Here is a 19,955-nt window from a genome sequence, read left to right on the forward strand (position 1 = left end):
TTCTGTATCAAGGCATTCTCTTTGTATCCAGATTTCTAAATTTATGAGAGACCAAATGGATGTGTATGGGTGGGGGAAAATAAATTTCCAAATTAGATAATGGAAGTTTCTAAAGTTTTCCACGTTTTCATGGATTTTTTTATAAAAAGACTTAAAATGTTTCATTATTTAAAGTTTTCAACAGGAATGCACAAGAACTTACTTGACATCTGAAAACAGTGATGTTCCAATCCCCAATACTTTCAACCTTGGTCTTCTCTCTCTCTGCTAGAATGCAATACTAATTTTATATTCCCATATATGTAAAGCCACCACAATTTTGATAATAAACACCTAAAGGTAAATCATCAACGTGATACAAAGTACTTATCCCTAACACTGAACAGACTCCTCCTTTTACTGCCAACTTTCTAGGATCTAACAGACTTCTCTAGCTGCCAACAGAAAGTAATTACAGTTAGTAGAGCAAAAAAGAAGTTTCCCAAATTAATGTATATGATAGCTGTATTCTGCAGAGTATTTCTTTACTAAGACCACAGAAGCCATTTTGGTTAAAATTTGGAGTGCAATTCTGCAGAAGCCAATACTTCCTGTAAGAAAATGACTACTTTACTTATATGTCAGATTATCAAGAAAACATTCAAGAGCTGAATTAAGTAGGGGTTGGGTTGCTGTGAAAACACATTAGTTCTAGTTAATTCTCACTGTACAACTGAGCTGACATGGAAAATACAGCCTGAAGATGTTCTGCTTTTTAGGGCTTAATAGACAAAAAGCAGAATATGGGTTTTCCAGAAAGCAGTTCAAATTAACATGAAGAAGATAAAATTTCTGCATGTTATAGGCCACTATGGAGTCACATAAAGTTCCCTTATTCTTTTCCTACCTTAACAGACACATTAGGAAGAATACAATTCAGTCAGAATAAATTACAGATCAATTAGAAATTCATGTAGCTGACATGATCTATTTCCAGAAAATAGTTTCTCCCCATAATATGTATTTTAAATAATATTTATAATCCTACTAAAAAATGAAAATAATTTCTTTCTCTTGTTACATGCGTATGTGTGCGTTAAACAATCCCAGTTGTGCTCTTGTAGATATGTAATTCTTTCACCTGGCAGGTTGTTTATTTTAGTCATGATACAAGATCTCAGCTAGTCCAGTAACAAGCCCATACCCAGGATATTTCGATTTTTCATATCCAGGGTGTTGTTTTATTTTTGATGAAGTTATAGCAGAAAAATATCCTATGTAAGCAATGGAGAAAAGTTAATATATTCCTACCCTGTTTTTTCAACTGTAGTTCAATGCTCTTTTTGGTAATTGTGTTCACTTACTTTATTATCCTACCTTTGGTCATGAATCATTATTTCTTGAACAAAGGCTGCATTTATGCTCCTCAACTTCATGCCAGAAGCACCTCAAGTCCCACCACTCATCTTTACACCCACAGAAGGCAGCATTACCTCTGAATTGAGTATCCCATCTTTTCCTTGCTTACTGCAGATGAAAGAACTCACTCACCTGGCAAAAAATGGTGATTGCACATAATACAGGTAAAACGTTCAAGTTTTAGATAAGAGTTTTATATTCTAGGAATGAACAAGTCCCCTTCCCAGAACTAATCACAAATTCTTTTAAGCCTTAGCAAAGAGGTTAATATATACCAGGTTGATGTTAATATATACCAGGTTAATGTGAAACAATCAAGAGAATACATTTATTTTCAGACCTTCTTGGAATTTTTTCTTTATCTAGTCCACTTAAAAAAAGATTATGGAAATACCTGGCACGTGTTCTACATTGTGGCAGAACTGGGCAAAGGCACACCACCACCTGCTGGACAAAACTGGATCCCTGTCTCACAGAGCACTGTGGTGAACAGCAGCTGCAGGGAAGACAGAACTGTGTAAAAGGTTATTTGCACATTCTACTGCCACTGCCCTGGGGAGCTGCCCAGAGGTGCTGCTGCATCAGAGGAGACAAGCTGTGAGGTACAGAGACAGGACAGGCATCTTACACTGCACACAAAGCTGGCACTCTCCAGCACAGCAGTCCCTGCACAGTGAGCAGTGGCCTTGCCTCTGATCAAGAAATTGGGGTGCAATGAGACCCAACTGCTCCACACATGGAACAGACTCAAGTATATTTTAGTCACTTTATTTGTATCTATATACATTACATTTTGATTATCCAAGTAGTCAAGGCAATTATTCTCAAATAGTTTAGTACCTCAATTTTATAAAATACAGCTGAACCAAGTTAGAATAGAAATGCATACAATATAGTACATTAAGTGCTTTGAAGAATGACTAGTCTGGCCACCAGCTAGTGAGCAATTAATTTGTTTTTGGTCATTCTCACAAAGGAGACTCCACAGGTAGCTCCCCTGAGCCCACTAGAACTGCTCTACCAGCAAGAGTCCCTCATGTGCTTTTTGGGGACAGAATGCATCCCTGGGCTGCTAGAAGGCATTCTGCTGTCCACATGCTGACTCAGTCATTGCTTCTGACTTGGACAAGATTTAGACATTTGTCTCAAGGCCTCAGATCAACAGAAGAGTCAGTGTAGCTCTGAAGAAATTCAGTCTTCATATTTGCAACTGGGATTTACTTACACATATGCTAAACCTGTGTTATAAACAAAGAAATAAGCTCTGACCAAAGGGTTCATCCTTAGGAATTCTACAGGGACACAGACTGAACACAGCCTCCCAAGCAGCTCTCAAAGATTTGTTCTGCATGAAGTATTGCTCTCCTTCTGAGAAAATTAAGCTTGGTAGTAATTGAAATGTCAGGACAACTATCATACTGAAAATAGAACATTTGAGGAGACCCATTCAGCTGCTGGGATTTGGACTAGAAATGCTTACAGCTTTATACCACAGGACATCCAAGATGACCCAACTCCAGCTGATACTGCAGCTACTGTGATACTCATGACCAGTAGTTTATATTCCAGTCTAATCAGGACTAGTCTATCAGCCACATCCTGGCCAAAAATTAACTGTTGATACCAGCTCAAGATCATTCCTACAAATCTCTCCAACTGCTCTAACTTCAGCCCAAGAAGTTGGGCCATGACCATTCACGTCTCTGGCTCCTCTGGCTCTGTTCACAGGCTGCAGAAAGTGGAAGATTCTCTCTCCCTTCTGCAGTGCTGAGGGCCTTGTGCTGTCCCGTTCCGAGGAGTACCAGCCACTGTCAGATGATGAAGCTGCTCAGGACTCTGGCAGCCAAGCAGCACAGAGCAGCCACACATCCCAGATAAGACAAGGGTTACTGGTGACAGACTGGGCTAGCACACCACATCAGCCTAGTGCAGGTGCCATGCCCACACTCGTGCTCCATCCACCAATCCACATACTGACCAAGCTGGAAGACAACATAATTAGCTGCTGTTGGGTCACCTTAGCTGGCCAGGACAGTCAAGTTTTGCCTGTAAACTTTAAGAAGGGAAGGAGGAGAACACATGTAAACTTTAACTGAGACTGGAACATAGGCTGCACGGCAGGTTCTTTCACATTGATGAACCAAGACAGTAGGTAGAGGCCACAGAAGTGGGAGTAGCACTGAGCTGATGGACTGGTTGCCCTCATTAGACAAGGCCACACACACAGCCAGGCAAACTGGGAGAACATTTCAACAAAAGAGGCAAGATGCATCCCAGAGGTGATCAGCTGTGCCTGATGTGCTGTGCTGGACTGAAGTAAGGAGTACTGTGTCCTCTTTCCACAGCACACATCACTGTAGCCTTCAACAATGCACCCCCAGAAACAATTCTCACATTGCACTGAGGAAATCAGTACACTTGCTTTTCTGCTGCTTCAAGGCCAGCATTATTGCTCATCCTCTAGTACAGTGTTGCAATAGGGTGGGGAGGGCTCCTTCCAACACAAATGACTGTTGCATCCTGGCAGCTCAGACAAGAGCCACACTGCTTCGTTTTGGAGCAAATAGCTCAATTCTCACTGCTGGCCTTTTCCTTTCTCAGTGCTGCCCACTGCTGGTCACTCCTAAACAGCCACCACCTTCTACTGCAGAAAAAAATACTGAACACAGGAGAACTGAACAAAATGCACATTTCAATCCATAGTTACATTGATGAGGGCATTATGAGGCAACTGGTTAGAATGAGCAAGTGATCACTAAATCTGTCCCAGATTCCATGTTCATTTGATGTTCTTCCACCAGAGACTGGAAGTCAAAGGACAGTATTCTTGCTTTTCAAACTCATTAAAACTCCTGTTATTTACTGGCCTGTATTATAATGAAACGAAAAAGTAAACTCATCACCTCAAAAATGAGTAAAGTTTTTTTAAATGGAAAGAAATGCTTATTGTAATGATACAGAGACTCACAGATCTCTGCACATCTCATACAAGATACCTGTTAGTTCAGGTTTTCCTTTTTACAGAAAACAACAACTACATTCATCTCTGTGACCAAAAAAAAATCATGACATGAATGCAAGAAAAACATTCTCCTGGCAAAAATTCACCATGAGGTAATTGCATTGCTTGAAAGTAAAGGGAAACTGAAATGGATTTGAAGTGATCTGCCAGGAATGATAGTTGCATTAAGAAGAAAGCTGCAGTATTCACTTTGTCTAGCAACTCACTACCTTTACTAAGGAAAGGGTTAATCTGCTTCAAAACTATAATCAATCAAGTCTTGTTAAATTAAAGGGTACGTTAGTTACCTGTTTCTAGGAATTTGAGCAACATTCCGATCAAAGTACTCTTTAGGAGTGAAGGGATATGTTTTGAGTTTGGCAGTATACTGATGACTGACAATCCATTTTTATGGGATTCAGCTAAAATGCAATTATGACAGATAAACCAGAGCTGTACTGCAGTAACATAACTTAAAAGATGGAGTCATAGGGCATTATAGATGTGGAGCTGCCTTAAAAAAATACTGTTTACAGAACCCAGTAAGAATTAAAACTATGGAGCATAAACAGCACAAGTTATTAATGGATCCTAAACAGTCAATTACAGACCTTGTAACAATAGCAGAACTCATGAATTAACTCATTCTTCTCTCCCCCATCCACGTTTGGGGAGTTTATTTCACATTTTCAGTACCAAGTATCCACTACAGAAACATGAGTTGCATGTATTCAACACCATTTTGGCAGTGCAAGACTTCCAGAGATCGTGTACTTCTTCACCATCAGGATCTGGATAGAATGTCAGTCCAGTACTTAGAAGGAGATAGCATCACCTTCCCTACTGACAGCAGGGATGTCACTTATCAGTGCTGTTCAGTGGTATCTTACAGTTTAGATCCTTACTGAGGCAGGTTTGCTTGTTATCCTCCAAGAGGGGATTAAAGTGCAAGCAGATTTCACACTCTGCAACATGATGCCCATGGTCAGTGTAGACATGGAACTGCAATCCTCTTGCTGCTGGACAGACCGCTGGAAGAGAGTGGCCTATAATGTCATTGTCCTCTTGTGCTTTCCCAATATGGGCTTCAGCTCAGCAATTCAGGCCCAGTCCTGTCCAATGGTCTGGCACCATCAGGAAATACTTGTCCATAGCTTCACAAAACCTGGTCCGGTACAGCTCTGGAGAGACCACAGTGGGCATCTTACCTAATGGGTAAGAGCCAAGAGCAGTTAGAAATGGGCTAAAGATACTGCAGAACAGACAGATGTCGCATGAGATTACACCAGCAGACAGCATAAACTTGAAAGCCACAAGATAGAACCTTATAAATTTTAGCAACAAAGAAGCATGAGGTTTTGCACCTGGGAAAACACAATGCAGGAGCACAGCACAGGCTGGGATCTCCCTGGGGAGCAGCTCTGTGAGAGGGACCTGAGGATCCTGGTGGACAAGCAGCTCAGTGGGAGTGAACAGTGCTGCTGCTGCTGCTGCTGCTGTGGCAAAGAAAGCCAGCAGGAAGGACACTGGACTGGGGCTGCATCAACAAGGACATCACCAGCAGAGAGACAGAAGGACACAAGTCATTTTCCCACCAGTATCCCAGCATTATCTTCCACCTGAAGGTGCTACTCTTCCAGGCCATACCTGGAATACTGGACACAGTTTTGGTCCCAGCTATATTAAAAAAAAAAAAAAAAAAAAAAAAAGAAGAAAAAAGAGGGGGAAAAATGGAGAAAAAAAAAAAATATGTACATGGACAGGCTGAAGAGGGTTCAGAGAAGGGCCCCAGGGATGATCCAAGAGCTAGGAAGCCTGCCACATGAGGAAATGCTAAGAGAACTGGGTTTGTTCAGCCTTGGAAAAAAGGCTGCTTAGAGGAGACCGTATCACCATGTTCCAGTATTCATAGGGTGGCTAAAAAGAAGATGGAGACTCATTTTACAAGGAGCCACATGGAAAAGATGAGGGGTAGCGGATATATGTTATTACTGGGCAGAGTCCAGAGAGACATAAGAGGAACACTTTTCTCAATGAGAACAACCAGCCACTGGAATAGTCTTCCCAGTGAAAGGATGGATTCCCCAACAGAGGGGATTTAAGATTCAGCTGCACAGGGTATTAAGCCATCTTGTACAGACTGCACTTTTGTCAAGAAAGGTTGGATCAGATAACCCTTGAGGTCCCTTCCAACCTGGTATTATATTATTCCTTCCTCTGTTCTCAACAACTTAATCTGTCACAAATTTGCATGGTGGGGAAGTTGTGACTTTAGCAGTGTTATAGAAAGCTTCCATGTAACAAGGAAACATGATCAAAATCTTTGCTTTCAGTCTGGACTTACCTTGTCCTCCCAAGATACCAGTTGACTTTACCACCATTTCCAGCTTTTTGTCCCAGGTAAAAGTACGAATATAATCTGTTACAATAAAAAAAATCCACACACAAATATGTTTTACTTGTTTTAATCCAAGTAACACTGTTTTAAAATGTATCTATTTCCCCCCAAAGAGGGCAGGAAAGCAGCAGTGCTTTATAGTCAGAGCTTCAGTGTTTTCCCTACCAGTTGCCTCATTTTCTGTATTATGTTTGTGTAGGGTGAATAGTCTTTCAAAAGCCCAGCAAGATCACAATCAACTCTTCCTGTCTCCACAAGCACAGGCTGCCCAAGCACATCTGTCTCTAACCATGTTAGAGTGTCACAGGCCCATCTACAAGGGTCACTTCACTCATCCTCATCCCAGAAACCCCACTAGAAGCACTGAGGCTTGGACACCTCTCCATTTAAACCAGTATTTGTCATCGCTGCAGCCACCTGCAGGTTTGATAACAGAATGGAAGGGATTTCCACTTTATGATAGAGAGGACTGGAAATACCACCTACCAGTCAGTGACTCTGACTGGCAGAGGGGGCAGCAAGAAGACAACTTCTGAATTGTTTCCAAGCCCCTTCCAGAGAAGGCATGCTCAGTCACAAGCACATGAACATTTGGGCCTGCAAAGCTAAAGCTGCAGTAAGACCAGCTTTCAGAGACCTAACTTACTTGTTTCCTGTATCACATAAGGATCTAAAATAGGTAGAGATACTGACCTCAGATTCAAACACAGTCCACACTAAGATTTTTTAGTTCCAGTCCAACACAAATTTAGCTTGAGTACTTTATAAGTTCTCCAGGTATCATCTAAAGAACATTCTGATAGTCTGATACAGCAGACATGTTCTCTCTTCTTGATAATATTTGTGTTCACCAAGTTCCTTCAGATATTTGTGTTAAACGCTGAAGGAGCTGGTAGCTTTAAATATCATATATCAGATAAGACTTAACATAGGGCAACAAAAAGCCACACATACAGGAGAAGCACATGGTCAGTGTAGTCCCATCCTGTTTGTTCCAATATTCAAGAGTCTACAAATCTAGAAAGTAATAACAACTTGCAACAAACAAGAGCTTGCTTTGTAGCTCTGACTTTAATTCTCAACTAAAAATGTTACTGAAAAGACTTTTGAGCTTTATCAGAAAAAGTGTAATCCAGACCTCCTGTCCTGAGATCCCATCTGGAAGCATTTCTGAGCTGGTTTTCATGACCATTTCCCTAAGTCAATTCCACATCCTGCAAAACTGCCTCATCTCTAAGTCTTTTATACTACAGAAGTTTGTCCGTCTAAATCATCTCTTTTTCTGTCTCTCCAGTCACAAGCCAGAGGATGCAGTAAGGTAATTACTGCATTGCCACCCACATTATCCAGGTCAGACTGTATGATTATATGAGATCCCATGGTTTAACTTCTTTCTTCCAACCCGACCAATACTGTTTCTCCTTAGAGCCCCTCCACACAAGATTGAAGCCTATGTAAACACAACTAAACTAAAGTTTACAGATTAAACACATAAAAGCATACAAATAACTCAACTGGAGTCAAAGCGTAGGTTAAACTACCTATGCATATACTCATGGCAATGTAAATGCTAATCTGAGCCTATGAGAGACCTGGAGAGAAGACTTACTGCCTCCACTTTGAATACATGTAAGAGGTGAAGCTGGTATTCCACCAGGGAGAAGACAAGATTTCTTGACATGCATCTCTCTGGTGGGAGCATTATGAACATCTAAACCAGAAGGGAACCATTTCATCATCTGAGAGCAACAAAATACAAAAGACAACGTACCAATGATCCCAACGACCAGCTCGTTGTTGGTATCATCCCGCCCCACCAGCAGGGAATAGTCGATGATGAGATGGCTGGAGAGGAACTGGGAATCACTGTGTATGGAGGCTTTCAGCACAGCTTTGCAATGGGAACGGATGTACAAGGGGTTGTCCCGAACCATCTTCAGAAGGTTTTCATCCAGCAGGACCACATCACAGGTTTCCTTGCCTGTCTCTGTTTTAACATTTCTATTCCGGAGGGAGCCCTTCAGGTCAAACACCTGCAAATGGAGAACAGCACTGCTTTGTTTCACTTTTCTGGGTTAAAGACTTCAGTACCTACCACCTCAGAAGGCAGAACAGCTGGACAACTCTTTCCTTCTCCTTAGGAGGAAGACAAAAAAATTTTTTGTAGAGAATAGCATGTAAGCCTAGGTAAAAGCTCTGCCACCTCAATACCTCAAATCACAAGTTTTAGGCAAGTTATTTCACTAATATTTAGTTTAAATTAAGAGAAAAAGGATGCCTCTATTTTTCATATTGTTTAGGTAAACTCAGTTTTCCAGCCAGTTTCTACAGAGTTAATTGCTGACAAAAGCAAAGCCACCGAAGAGGGAGGTGGGTGGTGCAGTGAAGCACCAGTTAACACTCCAAGGCAAATGACAGACCCATCATGAGGCTGGAAATTAATCTCTGGAGTTCTCCAGTCCAAAGTCCTGCTTCAAGGACTTCTGCTTCTCCCTGTTAGAGAAGGTTGTTCAAGTTCTGTCCAGTCAAGATTTCACTAACTTGCATTCAATAGAGTCCACAGTCTGTTTGGGTTTCGGTTTTGTAGTGCCTGAGCCCTCCTCATGATTTAAACAACAGACAAACAAAAAGAAAACCCACAACATCCTTTACATACATCTAGAATTCCCTCCATCCACTTTCTCCCGCAAACATTCCCTGTTTGAGGTCAGGCACTGAGAGGTAAAGTGGAAAGAACTGATACTATCAAGGTTTAGAAGTGATGTTTGTTTGAACTTCCTTTTCAGCTTCAAATCTCTATTTAAAGAGAATTTCCCCCTAGTAATTTTAATATCCTCATTCCAATGCCTATAAAGATGGCTTTTCCTTGACTAAGAGCAAGACTGAACTCAAAATCTTGTCCCACACCTGAAGTGGTTCCAAGAAAGAACAGTGTGTTGAAAAAATAATTAATTTCCCCCACTACAGAGTAACTCTTTCTGAGTGAGGCTCTCATTCTAAACTAATTATTCTGTAATTCCAGTCAGTTCCTCTGAAAGTTTTGTAAAAAGATTTTACATTTTCATAACCAGGTTACTAATGCTTTCTCTCAAACACCAGAGATACAGGGACAAACAGGACTTCTGAAGACTGAACCCTGCACAACAGCTACCTGAACTAGCCAAGAGAGGCATCAAGCCCCTGAGGATCACATAACAAGGAAGAGGCACAAACTGTCACCTTTGAGCAGTGTGAGAGGTCAACAGCACATGCAAAGTTAAAAGTCACCTAGATGGCTACGAATGACCCTGCTCTTTCTCCCAGTCACAACTGCACTGCAAGGAACAGAACACTTGGCTCTTACCTGAGCCATTTTCCTGCCATAGAAAAGGTTTTCCATGACAAGCAGATCCAGCTTCTTTTCAGTGTTGTTTTGAGAGTTCTTGTAACCGATTCGATACACCCCAAGGATTTTAGCCAGTGCTGTGGGCTTCTAATGAAGACAAGACATGGGTTAAGATCTGTGTAGACAATCAGCAATCCCACACCAGAAGCACCACTGTTCTGTCTGACTCTGTATTACAGCTCAGAAGTCCAAGCATAATTTCCACTTTACATTTTAAAAACCCATTATTAATGTAATTCACACCCTCCAAAATTTTCTTTTATTTAAATGAAAAAGGTTAATAGAAACTTCTACTAGACTTTAAAATCCAGAACACTGCCTAAAACAAAAAGCACTTTTTTTAATACCTTCTGTTGAACTGCATTAGTGATGTAAGTGAAGTAGTGTGGAGCAAAGTCAAGGAATGACTGGACTTCCAGACGAGGCATTTGCTTCAAGATGAATCTATCATCTGTTTTAATATTAGACAGAGGCAACAGGGTTACATACAATAAGTGATGCATATTTACAATTTTTTAGGACTGTCACATAGCTACAATGGTTTAAAAAATTAAAGTACTACAATTCTCTTAAATCCTTACCCTCAGAAGTTCATTTCTGGATTCTTTTTACTTCAGATATTCTGAATTTCAGCCTCCCTGGATTTCTACCTTCCAGTAAAACATGGACAAGAGACTGACTACACTAGGTCTACCTCAGCTATACAGTCTTCCTATATAGCCAACAGAAACTGCCTACAGACTATTTTGTTCAATACTTGTTTTACATAGAAGCCTAGAAATGGCTAAAGTTCTAAAAAAAAAATTAGATTCACAATAGCACATGAGATTTTAAGAAACACTGTGTCTTTAACAACAAGTTTTCCTTGAATTATACTCGTTTTTGTTTTCTGAAGCCTGCCTGAGAGTACAACCCTTCGGTTCAATTGGCTTTCCTAGCTGCTACTGCTGAAAAACAGAACTATATTTTGTTTTCCTGCACATACAAAGAGACAAATTATTTGATATTGAAGACCCCAGAACAACTCAATTTTCCCTTCTCCCTCCCTTCACAATCAGCAACCCTCTGGACAGAGGCTATCAGGGATTAAATTACACACTAATCACCACTATACAGAAATAAAACCCCTAAGTACAAAGGGGGAAGGAGCTGCATTTACCCTCAGTCACGTAGAACGCAGCTCCAGATTTGCCACCTCGTGCCTGCCAGGGCATGGAGTGAGAGAGGGATCGGATGAAATCCTCCTCACTGCTCCCCAGGATCACTTCACGCATCCTGTGAAACTCCCCAGCATAATAAATCCGGCAGTAGAACTTGGCATTCGCATCTGAGAACTCTGCAAAAAATGGTTTTCCTCAATAACAGCATGCACTGAGTACCTGAGACAACACTGAGATTCTACTTGTGTCTAGAGGAGTACTATTGTGCTAAACATCTCTCTCATGCTTAGTGTAATTCAGAAGTCTCAACCAATGAGATTTAAATGGAAAATGATAGGAAAGTCAATTCCCTCTAGATAAGCTCATAGTATATGCCATGGGGAAGTGTTCAAACAAAAGAACAATTAAAAAAAGTCTATGGAGTAGTTTTGCAAAAGCGATTGATTGCAGTAAGTAAAAATTGCATTGCTATTTTCTTGATTTGCTTTTCCTTCATGATACCAAAAATACCAAGAAAAAACAACCATTAACTTCAAGACTGCCACTGCATGTGCATGAAGAAATGAGTTTGCCAGCTAAGACTAAGTTGTTATTTACAACTACTCACGGAGTTCCACATGGGGATTCACCACCTGTTTCTTCTGTCCATCTCCTCCATCTCCATCATCTGAAGGCATAAAGGGACATTTGGTCAGGGCTGCTCACTATTATTACTGAGAAAGCCACATTAGGTACTACTTGTAAACTCACTTTACAAGAAAAATATTTTCTTTTTTTTTTTCAAGAATACAGTGGGAACTATACACAGGGAATTATAAATACAGCTATAGTTGTATAATATAATACATATGCTAGAAGGGCACTGCTGTTTATGGACACAAATCCAGCCTCTCTCTTCATTCATTTTCCATGAGCTAAAACAATGAGAACTAAAGTGAGAAACTAAGAACTAAGGGCTGCTTAACTAGAGCCAACTCAATCCAAAGGCATTCAAGATCAGACTACTCCATGTCCCTATAGCTTGAATTTGAAAAATCCCGTTTCCCTTATTACAAAGAAAAGGAATTTACTCAGGAAAAAAACATATTTGATATTCAAATGATTCATTTTCCATGCATGCTGAGTAACACTGGACTGCTGAAAAAGTACAAGCAGGAGTGCATTTGGGGCCTTACATGGATGGATGAGGTTTGGGAGAAGTACCAACCCAAGAGGGAAGATGAACTCTGCAGTCTTGTACCTTGTGCCTCTGCTCCTTGGTTTTCTGCTCCCTCTTTGCCCATCTGTCCAACCTGGTAGTAAGCACTGTCAGCACCACGTAAGGTCTCTTTCTTCTGGGAAGACAGATCTGGGCTCTTCCCTCCCGTGCCACGGAAGAAAGACAAAACACCAGACGGTTTCTTTGCTACAGTGAAAAGGAATACAAAAGATGGTGTTGGCATTTCCACAGGACAGGCAGTTTAATAACAACATGACTCCTATGAACATTCCACATTCATTGTTCTATGTGAAGCAATGATGCCATTAAACTATAACTCATTTGCAACTTCAGGCAACTAAGGTCCATGAGGGTGGATGATCCAGTGTTCTGAGTAGCATCCTAGGGTGCAGAGACATTTGAAAACACAGATCAAGAATAAGCGTCTTTAATACAGTAAGAACTTCATGTCTCCAAGATCTTTTAACTGCATCTCTTTAAAGAAGGCAATGCCAAAAGAAGGGCATTATATCCCACTGAACAGGCTGGATTCAAGAACAACCTTAGGTTCACTACATAATAACATTTCATCAGAGAATGAGTTTGATCTCATAATAGTTCTCATAAGAACTATTGATCTCATAAGATCTTCATAAAAATAAAAAGCCCACACACTCCCATCCCTCTCATGTGTTACATTAAGTCAATACTAGTTACAATTTCAACTCAGAATGATGCTTTTTCCTCCCCACATGAACTAGAATCCAGGTTAAATGGACTCAAGTCTGAGCTGTTAGCACCATGGATGATTTTGGTAAAATGGCCTTACGCTGCTCTGGCTCTGCACTGCGAAGGGGACACACGTTAGCCTCAGGCAGGCGGACAGGGCTGCTGCTCTTGGGTTTGCTGTCTGACATGCTGAAAGGAGAAAGAACAAAGAAGTGATGAACCAACAAATGCTGCCAGCTACGACACTACTGCTTTATGCCTGAACATTTATCTCTGACCCCTGCCTAAACACTGAAGAAAAAAAAGACACCATTTAAAGGTGTAACAGTGTGGGACTGTCCAAAGTTGTCCCCCTCCATCTTCCTAAAAAATATCTCTCAAGGTCCATAGCAAAGTTCCATCCATGACCACAGCAAAGTAAGCAGGCCCAGTATTCCTCCTGGCACAAAGCCAAGAGATTAGGTGATGGAGCCAGCATGGTCCATAATGTGAAATGGAAACTCACATACTGAAGTATGTGATGGTTACAGGAATGAGTCAGATTCCATCAGAAAGCAGACACCCTAACAGGGGCATATTTTGAGGGTTTTCCCTCATCCTAGTTTTGGCTTATTCACTACCATCACTGTGTCTTCATTCTATGTACTGTAGTTCCTGCATGTAACCTGTTTGATTGTAGTCCTTCTTCAGAACTGCTCTTCAGAGATGCTTTGGACAACTCATCCAGGGCATTTCTGTACTCCTTGCAACTGATGAGGAAAAAAGAAAAGAAAGGGAAAGGGAAAGACCCAAAATAATTAAGTATTCTCTTGGAAACTCTGAAATACCAGCCCAAAGACTCAGTTCAGAGACAGCCACAGTAAACAAAACACCACAGTAGAAAAACCTCTGCTTTGTTTTTTTCTTATTATTAGAACTCTTTTTCCCTAAAACAGAAGCTGCTCTAGACAATACTGCAGGAAAAATATCCCATTATCCCCCCCCCCCCCCCCCCCACAATTTAGGAATGCACTTCTTAAAAAATCTGCTGCCTTGTGACATGCAAACCCAAAGGTTTACTGAAGCAGCTGGTAAGAAGAGCTGAGCAGTAACAAGAGCTGCTACAACCAAAGGTAAGCAAGAAACAGACTGCAATATCAATACAAATAGCTGCTCCCCAACTCAGTTGCACTTCCTCCAGCTGGAGAGGCTCAGCAAACCTTAGCTGCACTTCTTTCTCTAGTGATAGATATCTCATTAAAAGAAACACCACAAAACTAAGTCATTTTTGCATACTAGACTTCCACTAAAGAAGTCCAAAATCCAGTTGCACTTTCATTACCTCAGCAGTAAGAGGAAAGAACCCCATCTCTGGCAGAAACTCTAACATGGCTTGATATCGAAATTCTGTCATGCTTGTTCCCTATCATAAAAATTTAAATATTCCTCAAACACAAAAGCTGCAAAAGTAAAGTATCTCAGATGAAAAGCCAAATCACACCAGTACCTGAGAGCAAAGGCTATGATGGAGCTTGGTTCTTTCTCACAGACTGCAATAGGTACACGTTCATGCTCATACATTAAGTAGTGCTTATCTGGGTCACTAAACAAACACAACAGACTGTTAGTAGATCATAAAAATTTGTGTAAAGACTAGAAGTTTTGGTCAAAACCCAGATATCATCACTGCACTCCCAGGCACAAGCTGTAAGTCTCAGCATAGAACCAAAGTTCCCCAGATCAGCTTCTCCCAACAGACACATTCATAACTATGTGGTTAATTCTAAATGGTAGAGTGTTAGGGAAATCAGCATTTCAAGCCAGCTGCTTGGATCAGAAGACCAGCTTTAGGTTAGAATAAGAGTCTATTTCTGTTTAGCAGCCCCTGTTTCTAATGGCACCAAAACCTGCCTGAGTTTGGTTTGACTATCCAGCAGCATAGCCTGTAGACTGAACTCATGGGACAAACCTGGATTCTTTTCTAAACAGGCAGTTTATGACAGAAAATTCCCCAAAGCCTCCTGCATTCTTGTATGATTTTTTTCCACTGATCTGTAGGGTCAGTCATTTAGCTTTTACCTCATCAGCCCAAGGCCTGTGCTCCTACACTGGAGTGGGATTCCCAAGTTAAACTCGGGCTGCCAAACATTAGGCTCATGTCAAACGAGAAACACTACAAAGCACGCAGACCAAGTAGCTGAGAGACTTTCCAGCCTGCCCATCTTCACACCAGAGGGACACTTGAGGGCACATGCAGTAGCTGTTGAACCTGACCTACACCCAGATAATGCCAATTTGAGTCCAACCCTTGGAAGAGCTCTGGAAGCAAAAACAAGACGCAGGCATGTAGCTTTAGTTAAGGAAGGGCTTTGCTAAGGAAGGGCATTTCCACTCCCTCCCTGAAGCAATGGAGCTAGAAGGCACCTTTCTCCCCTCTTCCCCATCCCTTCATCTCCCACAAGAGCTCTGAGGAGGCCTGCCTGCTAGGAGGAAACTAATACTGGCTTTACACAAGGGCAGATCATTCATAAGAAAGGTGGTTAACCTACAATCACCTAGAATGGACATAGAAAACTTCCTACCTTGAAAAAGTTCTCTATCTTACTCAGGCAAACTCAAGTAATGCCTTAAATTATAAACTGAGCAAAGGAAGCATGCATGGCTCTGCCTGCAATCTGACAAGGGTGCTGATTTTGTACATTTTTGTATATTATGCATTACTTACAAAGGAAAGGGAATGGGGTTATAGTTGTTTCCAGGCAAAAAGTTAGCCAAAATAGCTTTCATAGTAGACTTCTCCTTCACTTGGCTGTCTGTAGATCCCAGTGAGTGTCCATCAAACACATCTGGAACAGACACATGTCAGGTCTGCATCACAATATCAAAGTTTAAGCTTTAAATTCAGAAGGATGACTACAGACCACACAGTTAACAGTTATTTGTCACTTCCTAAAAGGATTTTGTGGACTTGGCACAGAAAAGCAAGAGAAAGAACAAAAGATCACAACTGAACTATACCTTCTGAGCTGCTGGTTGTGTCCTGTTCAGAGAGTGTGTTGGCACCAGTCACATGCTCCGATGCAACCTCTGGAGAGGTGGGCAGCTGTAGGTGGGTGGAGCCTGTGGAGCTCTGACTTGATAAAGTCGTCAGGAAACGATCCTCTGAGAGTACAAGGACAGTTAAGGACAGAAGAAATTATTTTACATGGCTGTCAGAAGTGATACTGTTTGCTCCCAGCCCAGCAACTACTTTTAGAAAGTTTTTACTTAGAAAGCAGGCGAGGCCACACAAACCAAAGGACTGGGGAAACTCATCAATGCAGCACCTCCAGAAAATGTGTACTCTTATAACTACTACCATCAGCTCCCACAAACTCCCAGTATTCCTTACAGCTAAGAGATCTCAGCACCCATAACCAGATCACAGAAGAGGCAAAAGGCATTTCCCAAATTCCATGTAGTTATTCAGTTAATTAGAAAATTTCTGAAAGTTTTTAAACTAATGTTCAATGGAAAATTCTTGTTGGCCAACTTACTAATCACTAGTAATTCAGCTTCATATTAGAAGCAGATGGCCAACTTCTATCTTACCACTAGAAAAAACAAATGTGACATGATGGGGATTTGGTATTTCTCTGACTTATCAAATTTTACAAAAGCTCCCATATTATGCCAGGAAAAGGGCTACAATATGCTTCTATTGGCATATTATGAAAAATAAGTAACAGACCTTTCTCTCCATTCTGCAGTGCTGGAGAAGCATTGCGTGGGGAAGCATCCATGCTGCTGATCTAGGCAGAATAACAAAACACCAACGTTGGTGCCAAGCTCTTTACAGTTTTATTTCCTCTTGTGTGGAACACTTACAAAAGTAGATGTATTATAACAGAGCACTCCCACCCACTTCTCAGCCTCTGCATGTCACTGTACCTTTTACTATATGAAAAAGGCAACAGCAACTCAAGTTCACAGGATGCTTATGATGGCTGTTACCTGTGTATGCTGCTACACTCCCTCTCTAAGAACCTCCTTCCTGCTAGATCAAGGTAAGGTTTGCTTTAGCACCTAACAAATATGTGTTAAGTGGAAGGGGAATTTGTACATGCAGCAGAGCAAATCCAGGGTCTCTAGGAGTTTTTAGTGCACCTTGCTACCATAGAACTATTGGGAGTTCAGCCTCTCGGTGTCATGCTCATATTGTACTGTCTTGCAGCCCAGACATTTCCTCAGAGCTCCAGCTTCCCAAAGGGTGGAAGTTCAGCATGCTGGCGTGTGTATCCTTGGACAGAGCTCTTGAGGCAGCAGTCCAAAATCATTTATCCATCCCTTCAGTCAGTTCCCACAGGATACATCACAAAACATCACAATCTGAAAACCACTTTCAGGCCTTCCTGTGTCATTTGCTCTGTTTTTTGTCGACATTATTTGCCTCTTCTCTTTCACAAAGGGTGCACGTGATGGGCAACAACCTAGGGTTGAAGGAGATGGCCCAGTTCCCTTCTAAGCACACACTCGACAATGACTGCAGCTCTCTGATGGCAGTGTTCACATCAACACTACACAAACATTGCAGAAAATCAGCATCTCTTTAATCACTATTAAAGAGAACTCAAGCCAGTCTTAAGACTATTGTGCTGCCCAGGAAAAAAAAATGTTTGAGAGGTTTATAGCCTGTTAGCCATACCTTGCTTTCTTCACCTTGCCTCAGTCTCCCAGGGCTGGGTGGTACTGATGGACGTTTTCTCCCTTTCTCTTGTTGGAAGAGATCCTGCAATCTTAAATAAAAAATAATAATGAAACAAACAAACAAAAACGACCACACAAAACCACCACCACCAAAGAAAAACTAATCAAAGAGTAGGTTACTGTTGTTATCTCCAAATGACACAAGTTATCAAGTTTCTCCATAACAAACTCAGATTGCTGCTAACACATGCCAAAGATGTTTCGAATGGCCAAAGACAGCACATTTTCTTTAGCTCTGAGACTATTTCACCCAATCCATAGGTCCCATGCTCCCCTCTTCCCATCTCTTCCACCATTACTCAAATGAAAATTTCTCCTCCAAATGCAAGTTGTGCTCTACAACACAATACTTTTATCATATTGCCTCAAATGATTTTCTGTTCCAACTGATCAGCTGTGTGTTCTCAACCAGAAGAACACATTCAGAACAAGCTCAATACAGTAACTGCTCTAAAGTGAAAGGAACTACAGCTGAACCTCTTCCCTCCCAGAATCAACACTGCATCAGTGTTGCTCATGATTCCAGCATGTGTCCTCTTACCTATTATTCCAGGCTTGCAGCATCTCACAAAGTCCTTGCTTTTTAGCTATCAGAGACTCAAAAACAGATTGCAGCTGTTGAGGCGTGTCCAGTGATGATGAAAGCAGCCTTGCTTGGATTTTCTCAGTCCAGTTTCGAAACTCTCCCTCTTCCATCTGCCAAAAGGAAAACTGTCAGTGTTATCTCACAAAGACAACACAAGATCCGAGTAGCTCCTCCACACACTTAGCCTATGCAGCACTGATGTACAAACAGCCTATTACCTCCTTTTGGGCAAAGAGGTCTTCCATCTTTTCTTCCCTCGTTTTGCTGAAGGTATCCGTTTTCAGAGAAGCAAGGCGATCATCCACAGCAAGATACACTTGTGACACCCTGCCAACAGCAATGCAAAGAGTTAAGCTGTGACTACTTGGAGCTTCTTCAACATTCTTTAAAATAGTCTGAATGTGTTGAAGTTTAGCATTTAAGAATATAAAAGACAGTATATGATAGCCTTCCTGCTTAGTAAGCTATCCAACTGTAGTCACAGAGAAACTCGGGGAAACTTTATTAGTGATAGGAGAAATCTAGAAGTTACACACACTGACTTCTGTCTCCATGATTTATTCTTAGCAGTGGAAGTTGTCAGAGAGCAATAGAAATGTCTCACACACATTACTAGCACAGGGAAACTATTGTGTTGTCTGTGATTAGGAAGAATCTGGGTCTGCAAGCTATACCTCCACCAGCAGGGCTCAGAAAAAAATGAGTACGTCTATTTCAGCTCTAAACAAAGCTCCACAGGTTTTGAAGTCAGATGGTCACAGAGACATAGAGCAATACAGGAATGCTGTGACCAGGCAGAACAGCAGTCTGGCTGGATTTTACAGAGTTTTCATCTTGCCTGTCTTCCACCTTTTTGTTCCTATATTTAGGCTCATGGTAGTTCACCTTAGACTACAAGGAGGTAGAGTCTGCCTGCTGTTACCATATTCAATAGCTGACAAAGGCAAAGACTTTTATACATCAGAGTTTTATTGCCACATGACCAATAGAATGACAACAGTTCTACAAGAGATTTGAGCAAGGTCTTTGCAGTTTTTTGGGGCTGAAGAATTGAAACTCAGTCAGATGTTCTATTAAGGAACATTAGGATAAGAGTATGAAGTATAGCCTGCAGTTTTCCAGGTCGGCCTTCTAGGACCATCTTTTAATTTTTAGCATTAGATGAAGAATTAAAAATACTTTAACTGGGCATTTCATAAGGTAATAGACACCTGCTGATGGTCAACCCTTCAGTAGCTTGGCAGCATTATTCAGAAACATGCTATATGACTCAGACATCAGTGAAACATTCAGGGACAGAGATGAAAAGAATCTTAATTTCTACCGGCAATGTTTAACCTGACTTGCCGCCAGACAAAGAGTTGAGACATTAGTA

General features: G+C 41.2%; 1 protein-coding gene across 7 annotated transcripts in view; it reads right to left on the minus strand.

Annotated features, from left to right (window-relative positions):
- Nucleotides 1–2,150: 2,150 nt before the first annotated feature.
- The window catches only part of PIKFYVE (phosphoinositide kinase, FYVE-type zinc finger containing), a 63,676-nt gene continuing 45,871 nt past the window's right edge, over nucleotides 2,151–19,955 (minus strand). For 5 of the 7 annotated variants that reach the window (XM_063162272.1, XM_063162274.1, XM_063162271.1 and 2 more), the window contains 18 exons: nucleotides 18,799–18,907; nucleotides 18,536–18,690; nucleotides 17,933–18,023; nucleotides 16,979–17,039; nucleotides 16,267–16,410; nucleotides 15,974–16,094; nucleotides 15,523–15,567; nucleotides 14,756–14,851; nucleotides 13,935–14,018; nucleotides 13,370–13,458; nucleotides 12,583–12,747; nucleotides 11,950–12,009; nucleotides 11,342–11,518; nucleotides 10,530–10,633; nucleotides 10,141–10,269; nucleotides 8,569–8,830; nucleotides 6,744–6,818; nucleotides 2,151–5,607 (listed from right to left, as the gene is read on the minus strand). In XM_063162272.1, coding sequence (XP_063018342.1) covers nucleotides 5,492–5,607; nucleotides 6,744–6,818; nucleotides 8,569–8,830; nucleotides 10,141–10,269; nucleotides 10,530–10,633; nucleotides 11,342–11,518; nucleotides 11,950–12,009; nucleotides 12,583–12,747; nucleotides 13,370–13,458; nucleotides 13,935–14,018; nucleotides 14,756–14,851; nucleotides 15,523–15,567; nucleotides 15,974–16,094; nucleotides 16,267–16,410; nucleotides 16,979–17,039; nucleotides 17,933–18,023; nucleotides 18,536–18,690; nucleotides 18,799–18,907 — 2,083 coding nt within the window. In that variant the 3' untranslated portion in view covers nucleotides 2,151–5,491. The remainder of the gene's footprint in view (nucleotides 5,608–6,743; nucleotides 6,819–8,568; nucleotides 8,831–10,140; nucleotides 10,270–10,529; nucleotides 10,634–11,341; nucleotides 11,519–11,949; nucleotides 12,010–12,582; nucleotides 12,748–13,369; nucleotides 13,459–13,934; nucleotides 14,019–14,755; nucleotides 14,852–15,522; nucleotides 15,568–15,973; nucleotides 16,095–16,266; nucleotides 16,411–16,978; nucleotides 17,040–17,932; nucleotides 18,024–18,535; nucleotides 18,691–18,798; nucleotides 18,908–19,955) is intronic. The other 2 variants (XM_063162275.1, XM_063162273.1) reach the window with 1 other exon arrangement.

Source organism: Melospiza melodia, chromosome 8, assembly GCF_035770615.1.
Source record: "Melospiza melodia melodia isolate bMelMel2 chromosome 8, bMelMel2.pri, whole genome shotgun sequence".
NCBI classification, from domain to species: Eukaryota; Metazoa; Chordata; class Aves; order Passeriformes; family Passerellidae; genus Melospiza; species Melospiza melodia.